Source organism: Clinocottus analis, unplaced genomic scaffold, assembly GCF_023055335.1.
Source record: "Clinocottus analis isolate CAN_PGR_092001 unplaced genomic scaffold, fCliAna1.0.p SCAF_39, whole genome shotgun sequence".
Classification (NCBI taxonomy): domain Eukaryota; kingdom Metazoa; phylum Chordata; class Actinopteri; order Perciformes; family Cottidae; genus Clinocottus; species Clinocottus analis.
In genome coordinates this window covers 367,582-390,081 of record NW_027176142.1, presented here as the reverse complement: position 1 = coordinate 390,081, position 22,500 = coordinate 367,582, and the positions used below count along the sequence as shown (strand labels likewise).

Genomic DNA, 22,500 nt, shown 5'->3' with positions numbered 1-22,500 from the left:
AGTTAATGTTCAGTAAATATAAAACAGTTAATGTTCAGTAAATATAAAACAGTTAATGTTCAGTAAATATAAAACAGTTAATGTTCTGTAAATATAAAACAGTTAATGTTCAGTAAATATAAAACAGTTAATGTTCAGTAAATATAAAACAGTTAATGTTCAGTAAATATAAAGCAGGTAATGTTCAGTAAATATAAAACAGTTAATGTTCAGTAAATATAAAGCAGGTAATGTTCAGTAAATATAAAACAGTTAATGTTCAGTAAATATAAAACAGTTAATGTTCTGTAAATATAAAACAGTTAATGTTCAGTAAATATAAAACAGTTAATGTTCAGTAAATATAAAACAGTTAATGTTCAGTAAATATAAAGCAGGTAATGTTCTGTAAATATAAAGCAGGTAATGTTCAGTAAATATAAAACAGTTAATGTTCAGTAAATATAAAGCAGGTAATGTTCAGTAAATATAAAGCAGGTAATGTTCAGTAAATATAAAGCAGGCAATGTTCAGTAAATATAAAAGTGTTGAAGCGTCCGTGAGACATGAACACAGAATCTTGCAGTCGATGAGAAAAGGAAAATGACGGCTGACCTCGTCGTCACAGCTGATGGAGCATTTCCCGTCCAGCGCCGCACACTGCACGACACAAACACACAACTTAGTGTTAAAGGTTCAACAAAACAATCAAAAAGCTTTTGTGGGTCCTTAAATTATAAAATATTCAGAACATTTCAAGTTATTATTGAAGTACAAAGCATGAAACAAAAGCAAAAACTATTTCCTTTTTTCAAATGGGCTATACATGCTACACGTGTGTAGCCTTCAGGGTGTGTGTGTGTGTGTGTGTGTGTGTGTGTGTGTGCACCTGTCTGCTGGCTGTCCAGAACTTCTTCTGGAAGAACTCCAGCTTCATCTGGATGCCGACAGCTGAAACAGAGACGTGTGAAGGTTGACTGTAATCTTCATCTAGCAGAATAATCTCCAGGCAGGAGAGAGATTATGAATATGAACACAGTCCAGACCTTCCATGAGCCTCGTGCCAGCTGACTGGAAGAGAGAAATGTCTCATATAGGCATGAATATTTCATCATGCCTTAACTGCATTTTTTTATTTAAAGAAAAAAAATGAAAAAATTTGGGGCTTTTACTTTGAAGGGGATAATTTACTTCCGCCCTTGCACTTCCGTATTGTTACCGGACTATCTGCCGACTTGAGCCCGACGTGAAAGCTCGTGTTGTTCTGTAGTTTCTGTCCTCAACCAGCACCACGAGTCGCCTCTCAAAGCTTCATGAGCGTCAGCAGCAGCTCTGCAGCTCAGAGGACTGAACATTGATGCTCAAAGCTGCTGCTGATACCTGTCAGCTGTCCTTCACACCTCCACCTCTTCAACCAGACGTCAGGTCACTTGTTCAAGACAACACAGACTTTTACCAACGAGGAAGAAAAACTGACCTGAAAACATGAAAAGCACTTATTGCTTTTGTATAAAGTGAATCAACTGCTGGTCTTTAACATCTTTAAGGTAAGAAACAGACTGAACATGGACCAAAGAAGGAGTGGTTTGTCCCTCACAGGGACCCTTACTACTGAACATGGACCAAAGAAGGAGTGGTTTGTCCCTCACAGGGACCCTTACTACTGAACATGGACCAAAGAAGGAGTGGTTTGTCCCTCACAGGGACCCTTACTACTGAACATGGACCAAAGAAGGAGTGGTTTGTCCCTCACAGGGACCCTTACTACTGAACATGGACCAAAGAAGGAGTGGTTTGTCCCTCACAGGGACCCTTACTACTGAACACGGACCAAAGAAGGAGTGGTTTGTCCCTCACAGGGACCCTTACTACTGAACACGGACCAAAGAAGGAGTGGTTTGTCCCTCACAGGGACCCTTACTACTGAACACGGACCAAAGAAGGAGTGGTTTGTCCCTCACAGGGACCCTTACTACTGAACACGGACCAAAGAAGGAGTGGTTTGTCCCTCACAGGGACCCTTACTACTGAACACGGACCAAAGAAGGAGTGGTTTGTCCCTCACAGGGACCCTTACTACTGAACATGGACCAAAGAAGGAGTGGTTTGTCCCTCACAGGGACCCTTACTACTGAACATGGACCAAAGAAGGAGTGGTTTGTCCCTCACAGGGACCCTTACTACTGAACATGGACCAAAGAAGGAGTGGTTTGTCCCTCACAGGGACCCTTACTACTGAACATGGACCAAAGAAGGAGTGGTTTGTCCCTCACAGGGACCCTTACTACTGAACATGGACCAAAGAAGGAGTGGTTTGTCCCTCACAGGGACCCTTACTACTGAACATGGACCAAAGAAGGAGTGGTTTGTCCCTCACAGGGACCCTTACTACTGAACATGGACCAAAGAAGGAGTGGTTTGTCCCTCACAGGGACCCTTACTACTGAACATGGACCAAAGAAGGAGTGGTTTGTCCCTCACAGGGACCCTTACTACTGAACATGGACCAAAGAAGGAGTGGTTTGTCCCTCACAGGGACCCTTACTACTGAACATGGACAAAGAGGGCGTGGCTTGTCTCTGTGACTCGAGCTTCTCTGACCTCGGAGCTCGAACACGACTCTGTGACACCCGAGCAGCTCGAGTCCTGAGACCAGAATAAACCACAGAAGAAGTCAACGTTGGCCCTCCTGCAGCCACCAGCCTGAAATATCAGCTCAGCTGTGAGCGTCCAGGAGTGGGTTATATTATTATATTATTATATTTAATGTCGTGGGGTTACGTAGGAAGTGTTTTATATTATTATAGTTATATATATACAGTATATTTAAAGAACATACGGTCCATGAAGAGCCTGCGTGGGTTGAAGCGCTCAGACAGCTGCAGTAAATATGTTAATACTAATACTAATACTAATGGATTTTTAAATTGATAGATATTAAAGAGGAAATAAGTTGTAAGATTGTTATTGATATCTTTGTTTTGATATTGCTATGGAGGCATCTTTAATACTGGAGTCTTCCTGTCATATTATTGTTACAATGCAGCGCCGTGTCCCCGTGCTGTTTGTATGATGTAGATATGATATGTATAGATTATGATATTAAATAAACACACACAGATGCAGTGAGCGTGAATATTAACAGGATTCATATAAATCTTCACGTCAAGAAGAAATGCCAAAACGCCTCAATAAATGTCAACATGTGAGATCATCATGAGAACTGGTGTGTGTTTCTTTTAGTGCGTCTGCAGCTGTGTGAGTGTCCAGCTTCATCCTCATCTTCCTCTTCCTCTTCTCTTGTGCAGGAGAACAGCTGCAGGTTATCTGCAGCGTTCCAGATGCTTCCAGCAGCCAGCGCTTCTCCTGCCACATGAAGCCAGCAGCTAATTTAAGAAGCTGGACAACAGCGATGGAAACACACGCGGTGTTGACCAGGAGGCCACGAAGCAAGAAAAGATTCAGCGTCATCGACAGAAACACGGCACAAAGTAGTGACTGAGGAGAAAGACGAAGAGGTGCAAACAGTTGTTGAAACAATTAATGAATCATTTCTATCAACTTGCTACATGAATAAACCTGTGTTCACATCTGAAAATCAGTTTCACAGGTTGAATGTTTCAGAGGTTAAATGTTTCACATGTTAAATGTTTCACAGGTTGAATGTTTCACAGGTTGAATGTTTCAGAGGTTAAATGTTTCACATGTTAAATGTTTCAGAGGTTAAATGTTTCACAGGTTAAATGTTTCAGAGGTTAAATGTTTCAGAGGTTAAATGTTTCACATGTTAAATGTTTCAGAGGTTGAATGTTTCAGAGGTTGAATGTTTCACAGGTTGAATGTTTCAGAGGTTAAATGTTTCACATGTTAAATGTTTCACAGGTTGAATGTTTCAGAGGTTAAATGTTTCACATGTTAAATGTTTCACAGGTTGAATGTTTCACAGGTTGAATGTTTCACAGGTTGAATGTTTCACAGGTTGAATGTTTCACATGTTAAATGTTTCAGAGGTTGAATGTTTCAGAGGTTGAATGTTTCACATGTTAAATGTTTCAGAGGTTAAATGTTTCAGAGGTTGAATGTTTCAGAGGTTGAATGTTTCAGAGGTTGAATGTTTCAGAGGTTAAATGTTTCACAGGTTGAATGTTTCAGAGGTTAAATGTTTCACAGGTTGAATGTTTCAGAGGTTGAATGTTTCAGAGGTTAAATGTTTCACATGTTAAATGTTTCACAGGTTGAATGTTTCAGAGGTTAAATGTTTCACAGGTTAAATGTTTCAGAGGTTGAATGTTTCACAGGTTGAATGTTTCACAGGTTGAATGTTTCACAGGTTGAATGTTTCACAGGTTGAATGTTTCAGAGGTTGAATGTTTCACAGGTTGAATGTTTCAGAGGTTGAATGTTTCAGAGGTTGAATGTTTCACATGTTAAATGTTTCAGAGGTTAAATGTTTCACATGTTAAATGTTTCAGAGGTTAAATGTTTCAGAGGTTAAATGTTTCAGAGGTTAAATGTTTCACATGTTAAATGTTTCAGAGGTTAAATGTTTCAGAGGTTAAATGTTTCACAGGTTAAATGTTTCACATGTTAAATGTTTCAGAGGTTAAATGTTTCAGAGGTAAAGGCTCACGTTGGCGGCTACCTGGAAGTCGGCTCAGAGCAGGAAGAGAAAAGCTTCAATCCGTCTCACTAATGCTCACATACTTTCTGTCCTATGGGGGAAATTTAATTTCCAGAGATTTGATTTAAGAACTTATATTTATTCCCTGAATCGGGTTTACGAGTTCAACGATGAAGAGACGTGAAACACGCTGCAAATCCAATCTGCAATCAGTGCCATCCGACACCGAGAGAGGACGAGCAGATTAAATCCTATGCATGTTTGGGCTTCTACTGAGAAATGCATGAACGTGAACGTCCACCAGCAGGTCTGCATCTCAGGAGGATGCTCGTGCTGGAGAGAAGCAGGTACAGGAGCTTCAGGAGGATGCTCGTGCTGGAGAGAAGCAGGTACAGGAGCTTCAGGAGGATGCTCGTGCTGGAGAGAAGCAGGTACAGGAGCTTCAGGAGGATGCTCGTGCTGGAGAGAAGCAGGTACAGGAGCTTCTGTGCTGTCAGGCTCCTTCACAAGAAGCATGAACACACATCCATGTCTCAAAATCACAGCGCTGACTGAGCGATGGAGTGATTTGTACATTTGGCGAAGCTCGGCCCAGAGAAGGATCACGTCCAGGTGCAGAGCGACGCTCAGAGGATCACGTCCAGGTGCAGAGCGACGCTCAGAGGATCACGTCCAGGTGCAGAGCGACGCTCAGAGGATCACGTCCAGGTGCAGAGCGACGCTCAGAGGATCACGTCCAGGTGCAGAGCGACGCTCAGAGGATCACGTCCAGGTGCAGAGCGACGCTCAGAGGATCACGTCCAGGTGCAGAGCGACGCTCAGAGCAGCATTTACTAAATTCAATCCTGAGTATAAGCGCGTGGCTCGTGTTGACTTCACTGTTTACTGAATATGACAGAAATGGTAATAATTGCCGTGTCCTTGAGCAGAGGAAAGGATGGACAGGAAGACAAATATCAGAGATTACTGAAGGCAAGGTCAGGTAGTAAGCCTCATCATATTCATCAATAAAAATGATTTGATCGTTAATCTCTTTCCGTCTCTTTTTGTCCATTTTTTGCTCCTCCATGCCGTGACCCTGGAGGTCATATAAGCTTAACAGTCAATCCATTTACATGCACAAAACCCTGCAACAGCTTAATAATACCCTGCGGTGTGTGTGTGCGTCTGTGTGTGTGTGTGTGTGTGTGTGTGTGTGTGTGTGTGTGTGCATCCGTGCGTTGCGTTGCTGTGCTGGGTGTGTGTTCTGCCTGCAGCCCTCATGCAGAACACACACGCTACACAACAATGCGCCTCCTGCAAATGTGTCCGTGTCTTGAAGCGACGCAACACAATCCAGTTCTAATTTTGTCTCGTTCAAATCTTGGAGGAGCGTTAAGAGGCAACGCGACCGTCAGCTGACGAGTGTGTGAGGATTTAAGAAGCTGTGTCGTCTCCCAGCTGTCCACCGCGAGATGACAGCATCGCGTCTCAGAGAGGATTTAAGAGAGGAATGAAATAAAACCATCCAACAACAGAGAAAACACTAAACAAGAGAGAGCGAGAGGGAGAGAGAGAGGGGCGGGGAGAGAGAGAGAGAGAGAGAGAGAGAGAGCTCCAGTGATTCCTGCCTGGCTGCAGTGAGCTCTGTGCTCTGATCTGCTCTGATGGGGTTTCATGCTCATGAAGGCAGCGCTGGGGACCCTGAAGGCAACGCAGGTTTCTGCTGCTGATCACGGCCTCTCTGACACCTGCAGAGCGACCACATCGCCTCTCTGACACCTGCAGAGCGACCACATCGCCTCTCTGACACCTGCAGAGACCCAGAGCTCCGGACATCTCAGCCTCCTGACGGCTCATGGATCATCCACCAACGACAGTCACTAGAATCCAAAAAGGGAGCTAAAAGACGATCGGATGCAAGCGGCCCAAGATCGACTGGCAGATATGAGAGGTGGGAGAAATAGGAACATGAATGCGTCAGTGTATGTGCGTGTTTGTCCATGTGCATGGCGAGGTGTCTCTCTGTTGTGTAAAGTGTTGTGTAACCGAGTGGTAATGAAGCATGGACCGCTCTCTGCAGCAGCTCCTGCATTAAAACAGACGACTGCATGTGTCAGTCGTGCGATCACAGTTTTACGCTCATAGTTGTGTAACATCATCCAGTGATTCCTCCGTTGGCATCCAGGAGGTTGAAAGCGGCGCTCGCTGTGTGTGCATGTCCATACGAGCTTTTCTGTGTGTACTTTGGGCTGGAGGGACACATCAGTGCAAAGAGCCATTCTCCTGCGTTGACCTGATTCCAGAGCTGCGGTTACAATGCTCCACTGCGCTGATGCTGTTTATCTGTGTTGTGCGTATACGAGCTCGCTCATGAGGAAGTGGACACGTGTGCCAGCACATGTGAGTCAATGCATTCTTGCACACACACACACACACACACACACACACACACACACACTCTCATTTCACTAACAAGGATGCAATTAACACGGGGCTTCACACAGCTCAACGCGTCCTGATTATTTTTGCTGATGCTCGCGACATGTTCTGATAAAAGCAACGCTGCCAAAAGCTGCTGTTGAACAAACTAACGGAGCTCTGAGCGCGGTCACATCTGCACATCCAGGTCCACGCGTCCAGCAGGCGACAAGACAAGATGACACACTGATCAACGAGAAACTGTCTAATTACTGGACCATGTCACAATAGGATTTATGAAGACTGGGAGCACTGGGAGCACTGGGAGCTTTAAGGTGGTTCAAGTCACACTGCTGCATAACTTGTGTGACAACAGAATTTAAACAATTCAATGTTTCTGTTCCTTTCAACTCAAACTTGCTCAATGCTTGTTTGGTTTTCAGTCATTAGCGACACAAAGCTGTAATCTGTGAACATTGAGATAAACTGCATCTCCACAAAGTCATAATATCGGCAAAGGTTGTGCTGCATTTCCCCAGCTGCAGGAAAGAAACAGATAACTGCCATTTTATACAACATGAGAGGAAGCCAACGCGCTGCAGCTCTCAGAGGAACATCGCATGGAGACGAACGCGCTGCAGACCTTCGGTTCAGGATCTGCAGAGAAACTCGTGAGCAGCTTCAGTCACTGAGCCTCCAGCTAGCCGATGCTATAAATACTGCTGTAATGCAGCGGGAGGAATGGACATGCAAAGTCCTTTCAAAGGGAATCAGACACCCAATATCTTCTGCATATGGATGACGAGTGGGTGGAGAGTGGGTGAGGGGTCACAGGCCTCAGGGCCTCTGAGTGGGAGTTGGCAGATCAGTAATAAGTTTACTTTCTGGTTTATTAGACAAAGAACAGCTTTCTTTTCTAAAGACGTTTTATTCAAATGCATTTGTATGTTTATTTTCTGTGATATTCATGAACTTGGTCTTCATGGCGGCTGAAGACTGAATGTAAACAATTATGTAATTGAGTCCTGTATTGTTGAAAGATTCACATCTTCAGTCCAGCCTAACCCTAACCCATCTTCAGTCCAGCCTAACCCTAACCCTAACCCTAACCCTAACCCATCTTCAGTCCAGCCTAACCCTAACCCATCTTCAGTCCAGCCTAACCCTAACCCTAACCCATCTTCAGTCCAGCCTAACCCTAACCCTAACCCATCTTCAGTCCAGCCTAACCCTAACCCATCTTCAGTCCAGCCTAACCCTAACCCTAACCCATCTTCAGTCCAGCCTAACCCTAACCCATCTTCAGTCCAGCCTAACCCTAACCCATCTTCAGTCCAGCCTAACCCTAACCCTAACCCATCTTCAGTCCAGCCTAACCCTAACCCTAACCCATCTTCAATCCAGCCTAACCCTAACCCATCTTCAGTCCAGCCTAACCCTAACCCTAACCCATCTTCAGTCCAGCCTAACCCTAACCCTAACCCATCTTCAGTCCAGCCTAACCCTCACCCTAACCCATCTTCAGTCCAGCCTAACCCTAACCCTAACCCATCTTCAGTCCAGCCTAACCCTAACCCTCACCCTAACCACTACATTTCCCCCTAGAAAACCACACAGGTGTGTGACGTGTGGTCCTTCTGTCTCCACAGGGGTTCTGGTGTGTGCCCTCCTCTCCCTCCTCTCTTCGTCTCTCGCCTGTCCGAAGGAGTGCAACTGCAACAGCAACACCAAGGTGGTGGACTGCCGGGGCCGCGGCCTGTACGACATCCCCCGCCGGCTGCAGCCCGACACCCAGGAGCTGTATCTCCAGGACAACCGCATCCGGGGGCTGAGCTCCATGGCGTTCAGAGAAGTGCCGCTCGTCCGCGTCCTCGACCTCTCCAATAACTCCATAACGTCCGTGTCGCCGACGGCGCTGCTCGGCCTGCGGACGCTGCAGCGCCTCAACCTGGCCTCCAACGGCCTGCGCGAGCTGGACAAGCGCTCGCTCGGGCCGATCCGCTCGCTGTCGCACCTCGACCTCTCGCACAACAGGTTACGCAACACGGCCGAGCAGATACGATCTCGCCATGTGTCCTTTGTCGGTCCGCGCGCACGACGAAACCCACAATGCCGCATGTTTCTCACGCTGTTCCCTTCCGTCCCGCCTGCAGCCTGTGGGGGTTGCCGGGAGCCATCGGCGACAGCTTGAGGAACCTCAGCCACCTCGGGCTGGCGCACAACCGGCTGACCCGACTGGACCGCTCCCTGCTGGAGGCGCTGACCCGTCTGGACAGCCTCACCCTGCGCAGCAACCCCTGGAGGTGCGACTGCCAGCTCATGGGCCTGAAGCTCTGGCTGGAGACCTACCTGTTCAAAGGTGAGAGCACCAGTCGCTTCAGGTGGAGGACGTCTGGAACCTTCCCAGCGTTCAATCATCTTCATGCCTTCTCTGGGCATTAAATACCATGATTGTCATGTCACATCATCGTAACACTGACTTATGACACAACCATCCTAAAACCACCGATGTAAACGGCTCAACTCTGTATTAACATGAACAATACACGATGAGAAAAGAGACATATATATATATATATATATATGTATACATATATATATATATATGTATACATATATATATATATATGTATACATATATATGTATACATATATATGTATACATATATATGTATACATATATATGTATACATATATATATATACATATATATATATATATATATATATATATATATATATATATATATACACACATATATATATATATATATATATATATACACATATACATAGTTATACTATTGAGGGTTGTTCTTTTGCTTTTAGGCATATTGTTAATATCTGATGAGCGCTGCGTTGAGGGAGTTTTGAGAGTGTTTGGAGATAATGAATGACGGCTTACAACATTTAAAATGAGATTTTAGATACAAACAGTTGGAAGCTAATAATAATAATAATAATAATAATAATAATAATAATAATAATAATAATAATAAAGCAACTTCGTGGCTGCTTCAGGCTCAGCTGTGATGAGAACAATTGTGTAAGATGCCAAACAGGAAGCGAGCATTTACCAGAAGGTAAAGTTCTTATCATGAACAATAACACTATTCTCCTGTGATCTACCTGTGCAGGTGGAGAGGTGGACGAGGTGCTTTGTTCCCAGCCAGAAGACATGAAGGACAAAGACCTGCAGAGAGTTCCTTACCAGCTCTTCCACACCTGCATGACCACCAGCTACCACTACCTGTTCGCCAACATCCACCACCTGGAGAACGAGCGGCTCCTGCGCGGCCACACCCACGGGAACCACGCCCACCCCTCCAGCCACGCCATCCACGTGCCCATCGCCATGGGGGAGGGGTTCGGCGGCGGCGGCGGCGGCTTGCCAGAGTGTGAACCCAAGCAGCGGCCGCGGCCCGTCAACCTGCGCCACGCCATCGCCACGGTCATCATCACGGGCGTGGTGTGCGGCATCGTGTTCCTGATGATGCTGGTGGCGGCGGTGTACGGCTGCGCCTACGCCGCCATCATGGCCAAGTACCAGCGCGAGCTCAAGAAGAACGAGGAGCTGGCGGCGGCTCAGGGGGCGGATCACGCCACGGCCGACGAGAAGGAACCGCTGGAGAACGCCATCGCCTGAGAGACACGGAGCCTGGAGCCTGGGCCTCGACCCTTTAACCCTCTGGACGTGTGTGTGTGTTACTGCATGTGTGAGGAGACATGAGGAGTGTGTGTGTGTGTGTGTGTGTGTGTGTGTGTGTGTGTGTGTCCACCCCCTGTCTGAGACTCGGTAGCTAACCTCCACCTACGTGACTATGCACTGAAGACAAGATCCTGCTGCTGTCTGCGGCTCCACAGCCGCCAAAGAGTCCACAAGGACTCAAGTCCAGTTTTTGAGAAACGCATATCAGATCGGAACAAATCGCTCTATATTTATATTTGTGTACTTGTAGGTATCATAGTGAATCTCTAGTATTAAACACTTCAGAATTAGTTGTCTTTGGTTGTTGTTCATCATTTTGAGGTAACTCGTAGTCGGCAGCTGCTGTCAGTTAACGTCTGTTCATCTCATTGACGAGAGTGTGTGAGAACAACTGTGTGTGTGTGTGTGTGTGTCCGTGTTTCATGTGTGGAGATGTTTACTGTACGCAGAACACGTATGAAGAGTCTGTGCCTCATGACGTCGTTTAGTTTTAAGAAGGAAATATGTTTTCTTAAAGGATATTTTTCTGACGTGAAATTCACTGAAGCAATAATGAAAGAAACAAAAACAACAACAAAACCTGGACTCTTGTTGTTTTACTACTTCACAGCTTTATGAGCTTTAATCTCACACACACACACACACACACACACACACACACACACACACACACACACACACACACGTTTGGATCTACACTTTGAGTGTTGTTTGTTTGTTTCCATAATGCTCGTCATATCATTTAAACGATATGTTTGAAGTAATATTACAAAGATAAGGGATGTGACCTGATGTCTGACGCACGTTCACGACGCTTCTTTCATCCTCGTCAGGCAGATGCAGCAAACACACATTTCCTCATTTGCTCTGAATATTTTTACATGATATGCCAGTTACTTGTGAATATTCTACAATAACAATGTTTATTTTTTTCAGATGCCGTGACTTACATAACTAATAAGGTTTTGGGATGAATGAATTTGCATTTTGCTCGGATGTTTGTATCTTACAGTATTATATAAAAAATAAAACAAGTCATCTTGAAATTAGCAGACGGATGTTTTTCACTTTAAAATGTACAATTTGAATTCTTTTAGTTTTTAATGAATGAAAGTTCTGTTGAATTGTTATTGTGTCACATGGAGGAAATAGTGAAACACTTAATTCTACAAACATATTGCTGATCAAATGGATATCTATGAGAGATTATATCCTTTATATATGGATGTGGATATTACACAACCTGCTTTTTATCTGATGGAGTTCACTGGACAACAGCTGCTTGTGATGTGTTTAGTTATTATATATATATATATATATATATATATATATATATATATATATATATATATATATATATATATATATATATATATACACACATATACATATATATATATATACACACACACACATATATACATATATTTATTCAGCGTGTGAAGACGCTTCGGTCTTAACGTCTGACTGCAGTTTTGTGGCTTCATATATTACAGCAGCAGCAGACTCGCTGCACGTGGCTCAGGATGTGACCGCAACCACACACACACACACACACACACACACACACACACACACACACACACACACACACACACACACACACACACACACGGTAACATTGTGACTGCAGTGATGTCTGCGGGCCGTGGCGTGATGTCATCAGCCTGTCCTGCTCGGTTAGTGAGCAGCGTGTTCACGGCTCAGAGCGGCGAGAACCGGCCAGAACCGGCGCTTTGCATCCAGCCGACGCGCTGATAGAAAATATAAAATCAACCTCGCAGACGAGCACGAGCGATACGACTGCACATCAGCTGACGCACAACATGACCACCATGACGCCTCGTCCTGATTACTCATCACGAGTCTCTGCTGGAGAACATTTAGAGAATAAATCATCCCAGAACAACCGAGACCGAGTCAGTGGGCCGCACGCGCCTCGCTGTGTGTGTGTGTGTGAGTGTGAGAGTGTGTGTGTGTGCGCGTGTGTGTGTGTGTGTGTGTGTGCGTGCGTGTGCGTGTGCGTTGTGGCACTGCACAGACTCTCCCATCTCTGTCCTTCTGCTCCAGTGGTTTCCCCCAGGCCAAGAATACCCACAATGCACTGCTTTCATGTCAACGCATTCAGGCACCATGAACTAATTCTTTTTCTCTGCCCTTTTATTTCTTCTCTTATTTGATCTGCGTTTCCAAAAGGTTTCACGTCCTTCAGTGTTTCTTCAGAGCTCTGTGATCTCTTCTCCTCAGCTGACGGGAGAATTTAATTATGAGAAGAAGCCATTTTTAAAAAGGCAAAGTACGTGCTCCTCATTGTTATCTGGCACGTATGTTGAGGAAGGATTGCAATACTTCTCAGACTGTACTTTGTATTTTAATAGAGCATTTTACTGGGTTGCTGAAGCATCAATGTAAAATAAATGGAGAAAACTGGTCTTACAAAATGCACACAGCGAGTCAAAATATAAATATATGACACTGGAGTCGCCTTCCTTCAAGTATAATTGTGTTGAGTTTGCGAACAAATTAATTGCTTACTTGTTATTTATTAAATATGTGTACCCACCTGTTCAGTATGCATTGAAGTATTACTTTACTTCTACTTTACTTCTACGCGTAACATTCTGCTCCGATGTCAAATGATGAAGTCAAAATCACAGCTCAGCCACCGAGCTGCTGCTCGCTCGCCCTCAGGAGAGAGAGAGAGAGAGAGAGAGAGAGAGCATCACGAGCCTGAGATGCAGCAACCGGGTTCCTGCAGCTCTGCAGCTCAGATGCGTCCTCCCTGCAGTGTCTGCTGTGGGGCCAAGTTATAAAGATGCAGGTCCAGGAAACACCGACCAATTACACGCATGTACATCATCTCACATGATGCGACTCGGCCAATCACACGTTCCGATACAAACACGACTCCACACAGAGGAGCTGTTCCACACGGTCAGACCAGAGCAGATGAACAGTTCACAGCCGGCAGGTCTCTTAAGTTCAGAGAGCGTTTAGGAGAAGAGGCGACGTGAAGCGCCACTACGAGACTCATATGATTCTTATAAATTCATGTTCTGTCCAACGATGCAAACAGAGGAGCTGAAACCAGTGTTTCCATAACCAGGATGCTCACTATCGCATCTCTTCAGGGGAGAAGAACATCAGAACTGTTTTGATTCGACTTCACACCTCAACGACAATTCAGTTCAATTCATTTTTATAAAATAAAGTACTGTATTAACATGTAACAGTCATATTATTAGAGTATGCATTTTTTATACTTCATAAGTAATTTTGTTGTGATATTCAGATGAACTTTCTATTTGATTTGACACTCAGTGTGTACTTCATACAGACGTATAAACACCTGCTGGGCTACTTTACTCTGGAAGGAGCTAATAAAGGGCAACAGGTTGCAGATCTTTGTGTGAAGAAACCAGCGAGTTCCTGCAGCTTCTCCGCTCACGGCAGCGCGAGCAGGATGGAAGATGGAAGATCATTTTATCATGTTATCATGTTATCATGTTATCGTGTCATCGTGTCATCGTGTCATCATGTCATCGTGTTATCATGTCATCGTGTCATCGTGTCATCGTGTCATCGTGTTATCATGTCATCATGTCATCATGTCATCATGTCATCGTGTTATCGTGTCATCGTGTCATCGTGTTATCATGTCATCATGTCATCGTGTTATCATGTCATCATGTCATCATGTCATCGTGTCATCATGTCATCGTGTTATCATGTCATCATGTCATCATGTCATCATGTCATCATGTCATCGTGTTATCATGTCATCATGTCATCATGTCATCATGTCATCATGTCATCGTGTCATCATGTCATCGTGTTATCATGTCATCATGTCATCATGTCATCATGTCATCATGTCATCGTGTCATCGTGTTATCATGTCATCGTGTCATCGTGTCATCGTGTCATCGTGTCATCGTGTCATCATGTCATCATGTCATCGTGTCATCGTGTTATCAGCGTGTCCTGATTGGCCGGCCATGCTTATGCAAATCTTCAGTGGACGAATGTGTGCTTGTGATTGGAGGAGCTTCTTGCTCTGCTCATAGCACACGGGTTACAACAGTAACACACAAACCAGAACGTCCTCTTGCGCCTTCGAGTGATGAATTATGTCACGTCACAACTTTCCTAACGATAAACCCACAACTACTGTTCATCAACCTCCAAATGTCTCCCTACTTCCATTTCATCTGCAGCTTCTTCCTCCGTAACTAAGTTGATGACAACGTGGAGTCACCGGGACGTACCAGGTGGAGTCACCGGGACGTACCAGGTGGAGTCAGCAGGGCATAGCAGGTGGAGTCAGCAGGACGTACTAGGTGGAGTCAGCAGGACGTACTAGGTGGAGTCAGCAGGGCATAGCAGGTGGAGTCAGCAGGACGTACTAGGTGGAGTCACCAGGACGTACCAGGTGGAGTCACCAGGGCGTACCAGGTGGAGTCACCAGGGCGTGCCAGGTGGAGTCGCCGGGGCGTGCCAGGTGGAGTCGCCGGGGCGTACCAGGTGGAGTCGCCGGGGCGTACCAGGTGGAGTCGCCGGGGCGTACCAGGTGGAGTCAGCAGGATGTACTAGGTGGAGTCACTGGGACGTACCAGGTGGAGTCAGCAGGATGTACTAGGTGGAGTCACCAGGGCGTACCAGGTGGAGTCACCAGGACGCACCAGGTGGAGTCACCAGGGCGCACCAGGTGGAGTCACCAGGGCGCACCAGGTGGAGTCACCAGGGCGCACCAGGTGGAGTCGCCGGGGCGTACCAGGTGGAGTCGCCGGGGCGTACCAGGTGGAGTCGCCGGGGGCGTGCCAGGTGGAGTCGCCGGGGCGTACCAGGTGGAGTCGCCGGGGCGTACCAGGTGGGGTCGCCGGGGCGTACCAGGTGGAGTCAGCAGGATGTACTAGGTGGAGTCACTAGGACGTACCAGGTGGAGTCAGCAGGACGTACTAGGTGGAGTCAGCAGGATGTACTAGGTGGAGTCACCAGGACGTACTAGGTGGAGTCACCAGGACGTACTAGGTGGAGTCAGCAGGATGTACTAGGTGGAGTCACTGGGACGTACCAGGTGGAGTCAGCAGGACGTACTAGGTGGAGTCAGCAGGATGTACTAGGTGGAGTCACCAGGACGTACTAGGTGGAGTCACCAGGACGTACTATGTGGAGTCAGCAGGATGTACTAGGTGGAGTCACTGGGACGTACCAGGTGGAGTCAGCAGGATGTACTAGGTGGAGTCACTGGGACGTGAAGCGAGGCCATGTTGAAACCCTCGAGGCCACAACCAGCCTTAAATAAGCAAAGTGCCAAAACAACGAATGCACAGGAGGCGTTTATGGAAGTGCTCTCTATTAATAAACGGAAGCCTGAACATTCTTCAGGCTCAAACATCTCCATGCACCTTCCAGCACACGGACAGCAGTCAGGACATGAAGCAGCGAGTGATGCGACTCAGAGGAAAAGAAGAAGTGTCAGACAACCAGAAGGGAGCGCACCGCCTGCAGAGCAGTGAAGAAGAGAATCTGCAGCTCTGTGAGAGTGGAAGTGTGTGAGAGCCTCACTCACCAGCAGCGATGGGTGACTTCCTCTCGTCCAGAAGCTGAATGGCGGTGCTGGCCAGCACAACACTTTTGTTTTCTGATCCTAAGCCACACACATAAAAAAACACATCAGCACAGAGTTCATGTTACATGTCATAATTCCACATTAGCTCTGAACTGACCACACGGTGATTAAAGAGAGGAAAACAGAACATAAATACCGCAGAGTGTATTTCATGGCTACAGCTAACTGCCCGTCCTGAGAGGACGAGTGCATCCAAGTCCAGCGAGTCAATACGAGGCTTTCAGACGACTTGTGTTGCTCTAATGGAAAGCCTGAGGTCCAGGACACATGAGAACATTCTGCCTTCGAAGAGAAACCATTTTGTGGAGACGGAGTTAAACTGCGTGAGGTGCTTGTGTGGGTGTGTGTGTGTGTGTGTGTGTCTGTGTGTCTGTAAGTGTGTGTCGATAAGTGTGTTCTGGCCGAGTCACAATGGAAAGGGTTGAACCTCCTCCTAACAGATCTTATTTCAACCCACAGCAATCAGTCCTGTCCACAAGAACACGGCCCGGAATGAATAAGAGAGGAAGAGGAGGAAGAGGAGGAAAAGGAGGAAGAGACGCACGGCGAGAGAAAACTACCACATACTGAAAGAGGAAACAAGGGGATGAAGGAAATGTGAAAAAGCTCTCATTAATCCTGTGAGTACGACTATAATCACAGGGACTTCAGCTCCATTAGAGCGACCTCGTCACTTTTAAAAGTAATAACTGACTCGGCCCAAAAGCATTTTCACTGCGTGGGAGAATTGATTCATCATCTTCTGGAAGGTCAAATGTACAACGAACCTGAGTTGAAAGGCAGAGAGTAGACGAAGGTACCAGGAACTTGTTCTGCGGCTCTCTTGTACCACAGCGGGAAGTGGTCGGCGTTGAACACGCCCTCTTTGTCTTCAGCTGTCAGGAAGTCTCTTGGAGCAGACAGAGACAGAGACCATGAAGATACAGGATCACGGAGGAAGCAGCGTCTCCATGTGCAGACGGACCGGACGCACTCGGCAGACTTACTGGTTGGTGAGCTCGTCCGGCACCACAAACAGGTTGATCCTGGACAGCCCGGTTCTGGTGCCCAGGTATGCAATCTCCACCCCTTTATCAGAGTTCCTGTGTGCAACAAGGAAAGCACAACCTGCATTTTACACCTGCGTCAGTACAACAGAAAAGAGGCTTTTACAAGAGCTTGAGGTCAAATATTATTATCATTATGAATAAAATTGTATTTCTGAAAATGTCTGTAGCTGTTTCAGAGAATTGGTCTTTGACTCAGTTTGTGTTGCGTTCTCGCAGAATAAGCTCATGGAAAGCGTCACACACTCAGACTTGTTGAGCACCAGGCTCGTCCAGTACGCCTCCAGCGGCGCCGTCACCACCGCGTCAAACAGAACCTCCTGGACCAGCTCCTTGTCACCTGACAGACACACACCACCATCGCATCAGCAACCAGCCACGAGACAGGAGCTACACCAGGTCCCACGAGCAGAAAGAGGCATGGAGGGTCAGTAGAAGAGTTGTACTCACATTGCAGGCTCGGCTCGTGACCACTGAGGTAGATCTTGATGGCCTCGATCTGGGAGAAGAGGCGATGCTCCGGCTGCTCGTCTGTGTTGCAGTACGTCCTGAAAGTCACACCAACCGACAACGACAACTGAGACAGAAAGGCAACAGCTGTAGACTAGACATTAACTTTCAGTTCATTTTGTTTTGCAAGACATCTATGATGAATAAAATGTGAAGTATAAGAATATAAGAAGGTTTTCCCCTGACATGCATCCATTACAGTTACTATTCCTCATCCTGGTGACCACAAACCATCAACTCAGTCCTGCACATGACAAAGCTTTCATAGAACTATTATATTGCAGTTAGGTTGTCGATCTCTTTGATTCAACAAGTACATCGTGTGTTCAGGATACAGTCCAGTCAGGATGTGGACGTTATCGTCAGAACTAAAACATAAACAGCATCGATGACCAACTCTCACCATTCATCTGCCAGCGCGACATCAGGATGCTCCAAGTCATGAAGTCCTGGGACAAAACAAGAACTATATAACTCATATCTTATGTATAATATACAAATACAAGACAAACTCATAGCATAGAAGTCTGTGTATACACACACACACACACACACACACACACACACACACACACACACACACACTCCCAAACACACACACCAGGGTTGATAAATGTGTTTTTTGAATGGATGTGAAAGGTCTGATTAGATCAGGAAAAGCCAAGTCATGCTCACAGCGTGATGGACATGTTGAGAGAACACACACACACACACACACACACACACACACACACACACACACACACACACACACACACACACACACACACACACACACTGTGAAGACATGGAGACAGCAGCAGCCACTAAATCAATATTTAACTTTCTCTCTGAATGTGGCTTTAAAGTTAATTATCACTACATTAATATTGGAAGTGTGTGTTATTACTAACATAACACATTTCTATCTATTATACGCTTTACCTTTATGTTTTTACAGTATTTCTAAACTTCAGTTACTTTAAAGATTAAAACCATATGAATAGCTTATAAAATATGAAGCATTTCTGCTAGTTAAAGCCAACAGAATAAAGTACTGAAGCTAACTCTACTTCTTACTTCCGTCAGTAATAACAATAATATAATAACACAAAGGTCTGAAAGGTCACTCTGTACTTTCTCCTGCAATACTTTCATAATGTTAAAGTGGATCCATCCATTTGGTGAAAAAGTCCACTTAAGCTTTAATAAGTCAGAGTTGATGCTTCAACTCCTAAAACTCCTCCGTGAGGTCATTTAAATCTGGAACCATTTTTTTAAAACATGGTAACATAATGAAAATAAATAAGCTTTATAAGCATTTAAAATAAACTGACTCTCAAAGGGATTTATAGCTTTAATTAAATTAACCAACAATCGTGCACGCGCAATCCTATACACTATATACTACTGGCACCAATTACCAATTATGATTATAAAATCATATAAAATAAACGGTATAGATGTCTCTAACAAGTCCAGCATGTTGAGTGTAATTTGCTTTACAAGCGTTTACTTGTAATGTGGTAACTTCCACCACTGCGGCTCAGAAAAGCAGTTAGCTGAGCGTGAGATACACAAAGAGCACAAGAGAGAGCACAACATACACAACATACACACAAAAGATGCTGGAAACAAACGAGTCAAAGTGAGTGCAGCAGAAGCAAAATGGGGGATTTCCTACCTTCCTCCACTGTGACGTTCCCTCTGAAGAAATACTTCCCATGACCTCTGGAGAGAGCGACCCCGAGACTGGAAACAACAGAGTGTTTCTCAAAGACAACTCAGCAGTTCTAGTTGGTGCAAAGAAACACTGAACACTTATTCATTAGTATTCATGAATACTAATGAATAAGTGTTCAGTCAATACTTATTTATTAAATCTAAACTTCATTCATTGTTTCTTACCTGAAAGGAGTTCCCTTGATGTCAGTGTAGTAGTAATCGTTATGCAACACGAGGACACGTTTCTGAAACAGAAGAGATGTGTTCATGTTGTGTTGCTGCAACTGTGTGTTAATGTTGTGTTACTGCAACTGTGTCAACAGCAGAGATGTGTTCATGTTGTGTTGCCGCAGCAGCGTCAACAGAAGAGATGTGTTCATGTTGTGTTGCTGCAGCAGCGTCAACAGAAGAGATGTGTTCATGTTGTGTTGCTGCAGCAGCGTCAACAGAAGAGATGTGTTCATGTTGTGTTGCTGCAGCAGCGTCAACAGAAGAGATGTGTTCATGTTGTGTTGCTGCAGCAGCGTCAACAGAAGAGATGTGTTCATGTTGTGTTGCTGCAGCAGCGTCAACAGAAGAGATGTGTTCATGTTGTGTTGCAGCAGCAGCGTCAACAGAAGAGATGTGTTCATGTTGTGTTGCTGCAACTGTGTGTTAATGTTGTGTTACTGCAACTGTGTCAACAGAAGAGATGTGTTCATGTTGTGTTGCTGCAGCAGCGTCAACAGAAGAGATGTGTTCATGTTGTGTTGCTGCAGCAGCGTCAACAGAAGAGATGTGTTCATGTTGTGTTGCTGCAGCAGCGTCAACAGAAGAGATGTGTTCATGTTGTGTTGCTGCAGCAGCGTCAACAGAAGAGATGTGTTCATGTTGTGTTGCTGCAGCAGCGTCAACAGAAGAGATGTGTTCATGTTGTGTTGCTGCAGCAGCGTCAACAGAAGAGATGTGTTCATGTTGTGTTGCTGCAGTAAAGTCACAGCAGCTTGATTTCCTGCAGTCTGGCTCCATCTAGTGGTGAACGGGTCACATGCTGCGGTCACATGACGTCACAGATGGATGTGTGCTACAGATAAGGATGTGCATTTGTGTCCATTTGAGTGTGTGTGTGTGTGTGTGTGTGTGTGTGTATTAACATATTGAATGCTTAATCAGGCTAATGTATAATGCTCTCTTCTAAGCTTTGAAAATGCAAAGTGTACACACACACACACACACACACACACACACACACACACACACACACACACACACACACACACACACACACACACACACACACACACACACACACACACACACACACACACACACACACACACACCTCTCATAGGAAAGTAGTAAAAGAGAATCATCCGGCTGCTGTCTCTCTCGTGCTCAGCAGCATGTGCTTGGTGGAGATAACGGGCTTACACTCACACACACACTCACACACACACTCACACACAGACACACTCACTCACAGACACACACTCACAGACACACACACTCGTGGTGCAGAGCAAACATTGGAGGCAGCATCCTCAGTCGCTGCTGCACATGGCTGTGACTCCCTGCAGAGAGGATTCTCCCCGCTGAGTGTTTCTCCCTCTCCATCAGCAAAGAGCTTCTGTTTGTGTGTTTGTTTGTGTTTGTTTTTCCTCACCCCTTTGTCAACACTCTTCTTCACCTCGATGGAGAAGGTCCCTGTCTTCCTGTTGACCATGGCGTTTCTCAGCTAGCGGCACAAAGTACAGAGCACGTCTTACACATCGTTTGCATTGAGAGACTTCCTGACATGATGCTTCATGCAGCTTCACAAGCTCACTGTGTCCTCCTTATCCTCCCATTCCACCTCGGACAGATCCACACTGCTGTAGTTTGGCTTCCTTCGCTTCTTGCCGTCTCCATACTGCACATAAACAACACAAACAAGATGAAAGCATCATTTAAGAAGCTGAAAGCAGCAAATAAACGATAATGTACATACATAATGTATTTTGTTTCAGGAAAGGAGACAGTTTGTTTAGCTAAGCAGAAAGATTGTGAACAGGAGGAAATATTCCACCTCTCAGCACTTTGAAAGGACGAAAACAACAAGTTGTAGTGTTTCAGTAGCTACACAAGAGATGTACTGACTCTTGGTGGGAGCTTCAGACTTACAGACACATGAGATCACTACAAAAATAACTACAATAAATGAATTACCTGACATGTCAAACTATTCCTTTCATCAACTCATTATTAAAGCGCAGAACCTGCAAAGATAACTTATCTTTTTCATATTAAGCAATTTTCCTTCAAGAGAAATGACCAAACGTCCTTTATGTGTTTTAGTGTTCATAAATCTAACAGCACATCGTCTCCTCTGACTGACGCTGTGAGTTATGGAGGCCAGACTATGAGGTTCATGACTGCTCACTATCCTTCTGTTTGTCCCCTCATTAGATGTTAAATGTTTATTAACATCTTTAATTATACTGCAATTAAAACATCTGGCTCTTCTCTTCATATCCTCCATATCACCCTGCTGCTTTTCTCACGTTCAGCTGGTTCCCTGTGCTCGTCTGTCTGTCTGTCTGTCTGTCTGTCTGTCTGTCTGTCTGTCTCTCTCTCTCTCTCTCTCTCTCTCTCTCTCTCTCTCTCTCTCTCTCTCTCTCTCTCTCTCTCTCTCTCTCTCTCTCTCTCTCTCTCTCTCTCTCTCCCTCCCTCCCTCCCTCCCTCCCTCCTCCTCCTCCTCCTGTGAGAGGAGAGAGTGAGTACAATAGGGTTAATCACAGCCATTCAGAAGCTGTATCTCTCTGTATTCACATGCAGCGGAGGCCTGGAACACACTCATCTACATACCACCACGCACCAACACACACACACACACACACACACACACACACACACACACACACACACACACACTGCACGCAGCG

General features: G+C 45.4%; 2 protein-coding genes across 2 annotated transcripts in view; one reads left to right on the top strand and one right to left on the bottom strand.

The window, feature by feature from the left end:
• The window catches only part of cacna2d3a (calcium channel, voltage-dependent, alpha 2/delta subunit 3a), a 92,645-nt gene that overhangs the window by 14,638 nt on the left and 55,507 nt on the right, over window positions 1-22,500 (bottom strand). The window contains 12 exon segments of the mRNA XM_068596655.1: window positions 595-639; window positions 869-930; window positions 16,281-16,358; window positions 17,108-17,229; window positions 17,327-17,422; window positions 17,633-17,726; window positions 17,837-17,934; window positions 18,300-18,345; window positions 19,560-19,627; window positions 19,784-19,845; window positions 21,243-21,314; window positions 21,405-21,488. Coding sequence (XP_068452756.1) covers window positions 595-639; window positions 869-930; window positions 16,281-16,358; window positions 17,108-17,229; window positions 17,327-17,422; window positions 17,633-17,726; window positions 17,837-17,934; window positions 18,300-18,345; window positions 19,560-19,627; window positions 19,784-19,845; window positions 21,243-21,314; window positions 21,405-21,488 — 927 coding nt within the window.
• Window positions 5,876-11,762, top strand: LOC137799808 (leucine-rich repeat and transmembrane domain-containing protein 1). Its single transcript, XM_068596626.1, has 4 exons — window positions 5,876-6,533; window positions 8,650-9,034; window positions 9,154-9,359; window positions 10,137-11,762. Exons 1-4 carry the CDS (start codon window positions 6,497-6,499, stop codon window positions 10,643-10,645), a joined length of 1,137 nt encoding a protein of 378 aa, XP_068452727.1. The 5' UTR covers window positions 5,876-6,496; the 3' UTR covers window positions 10,646-11,762.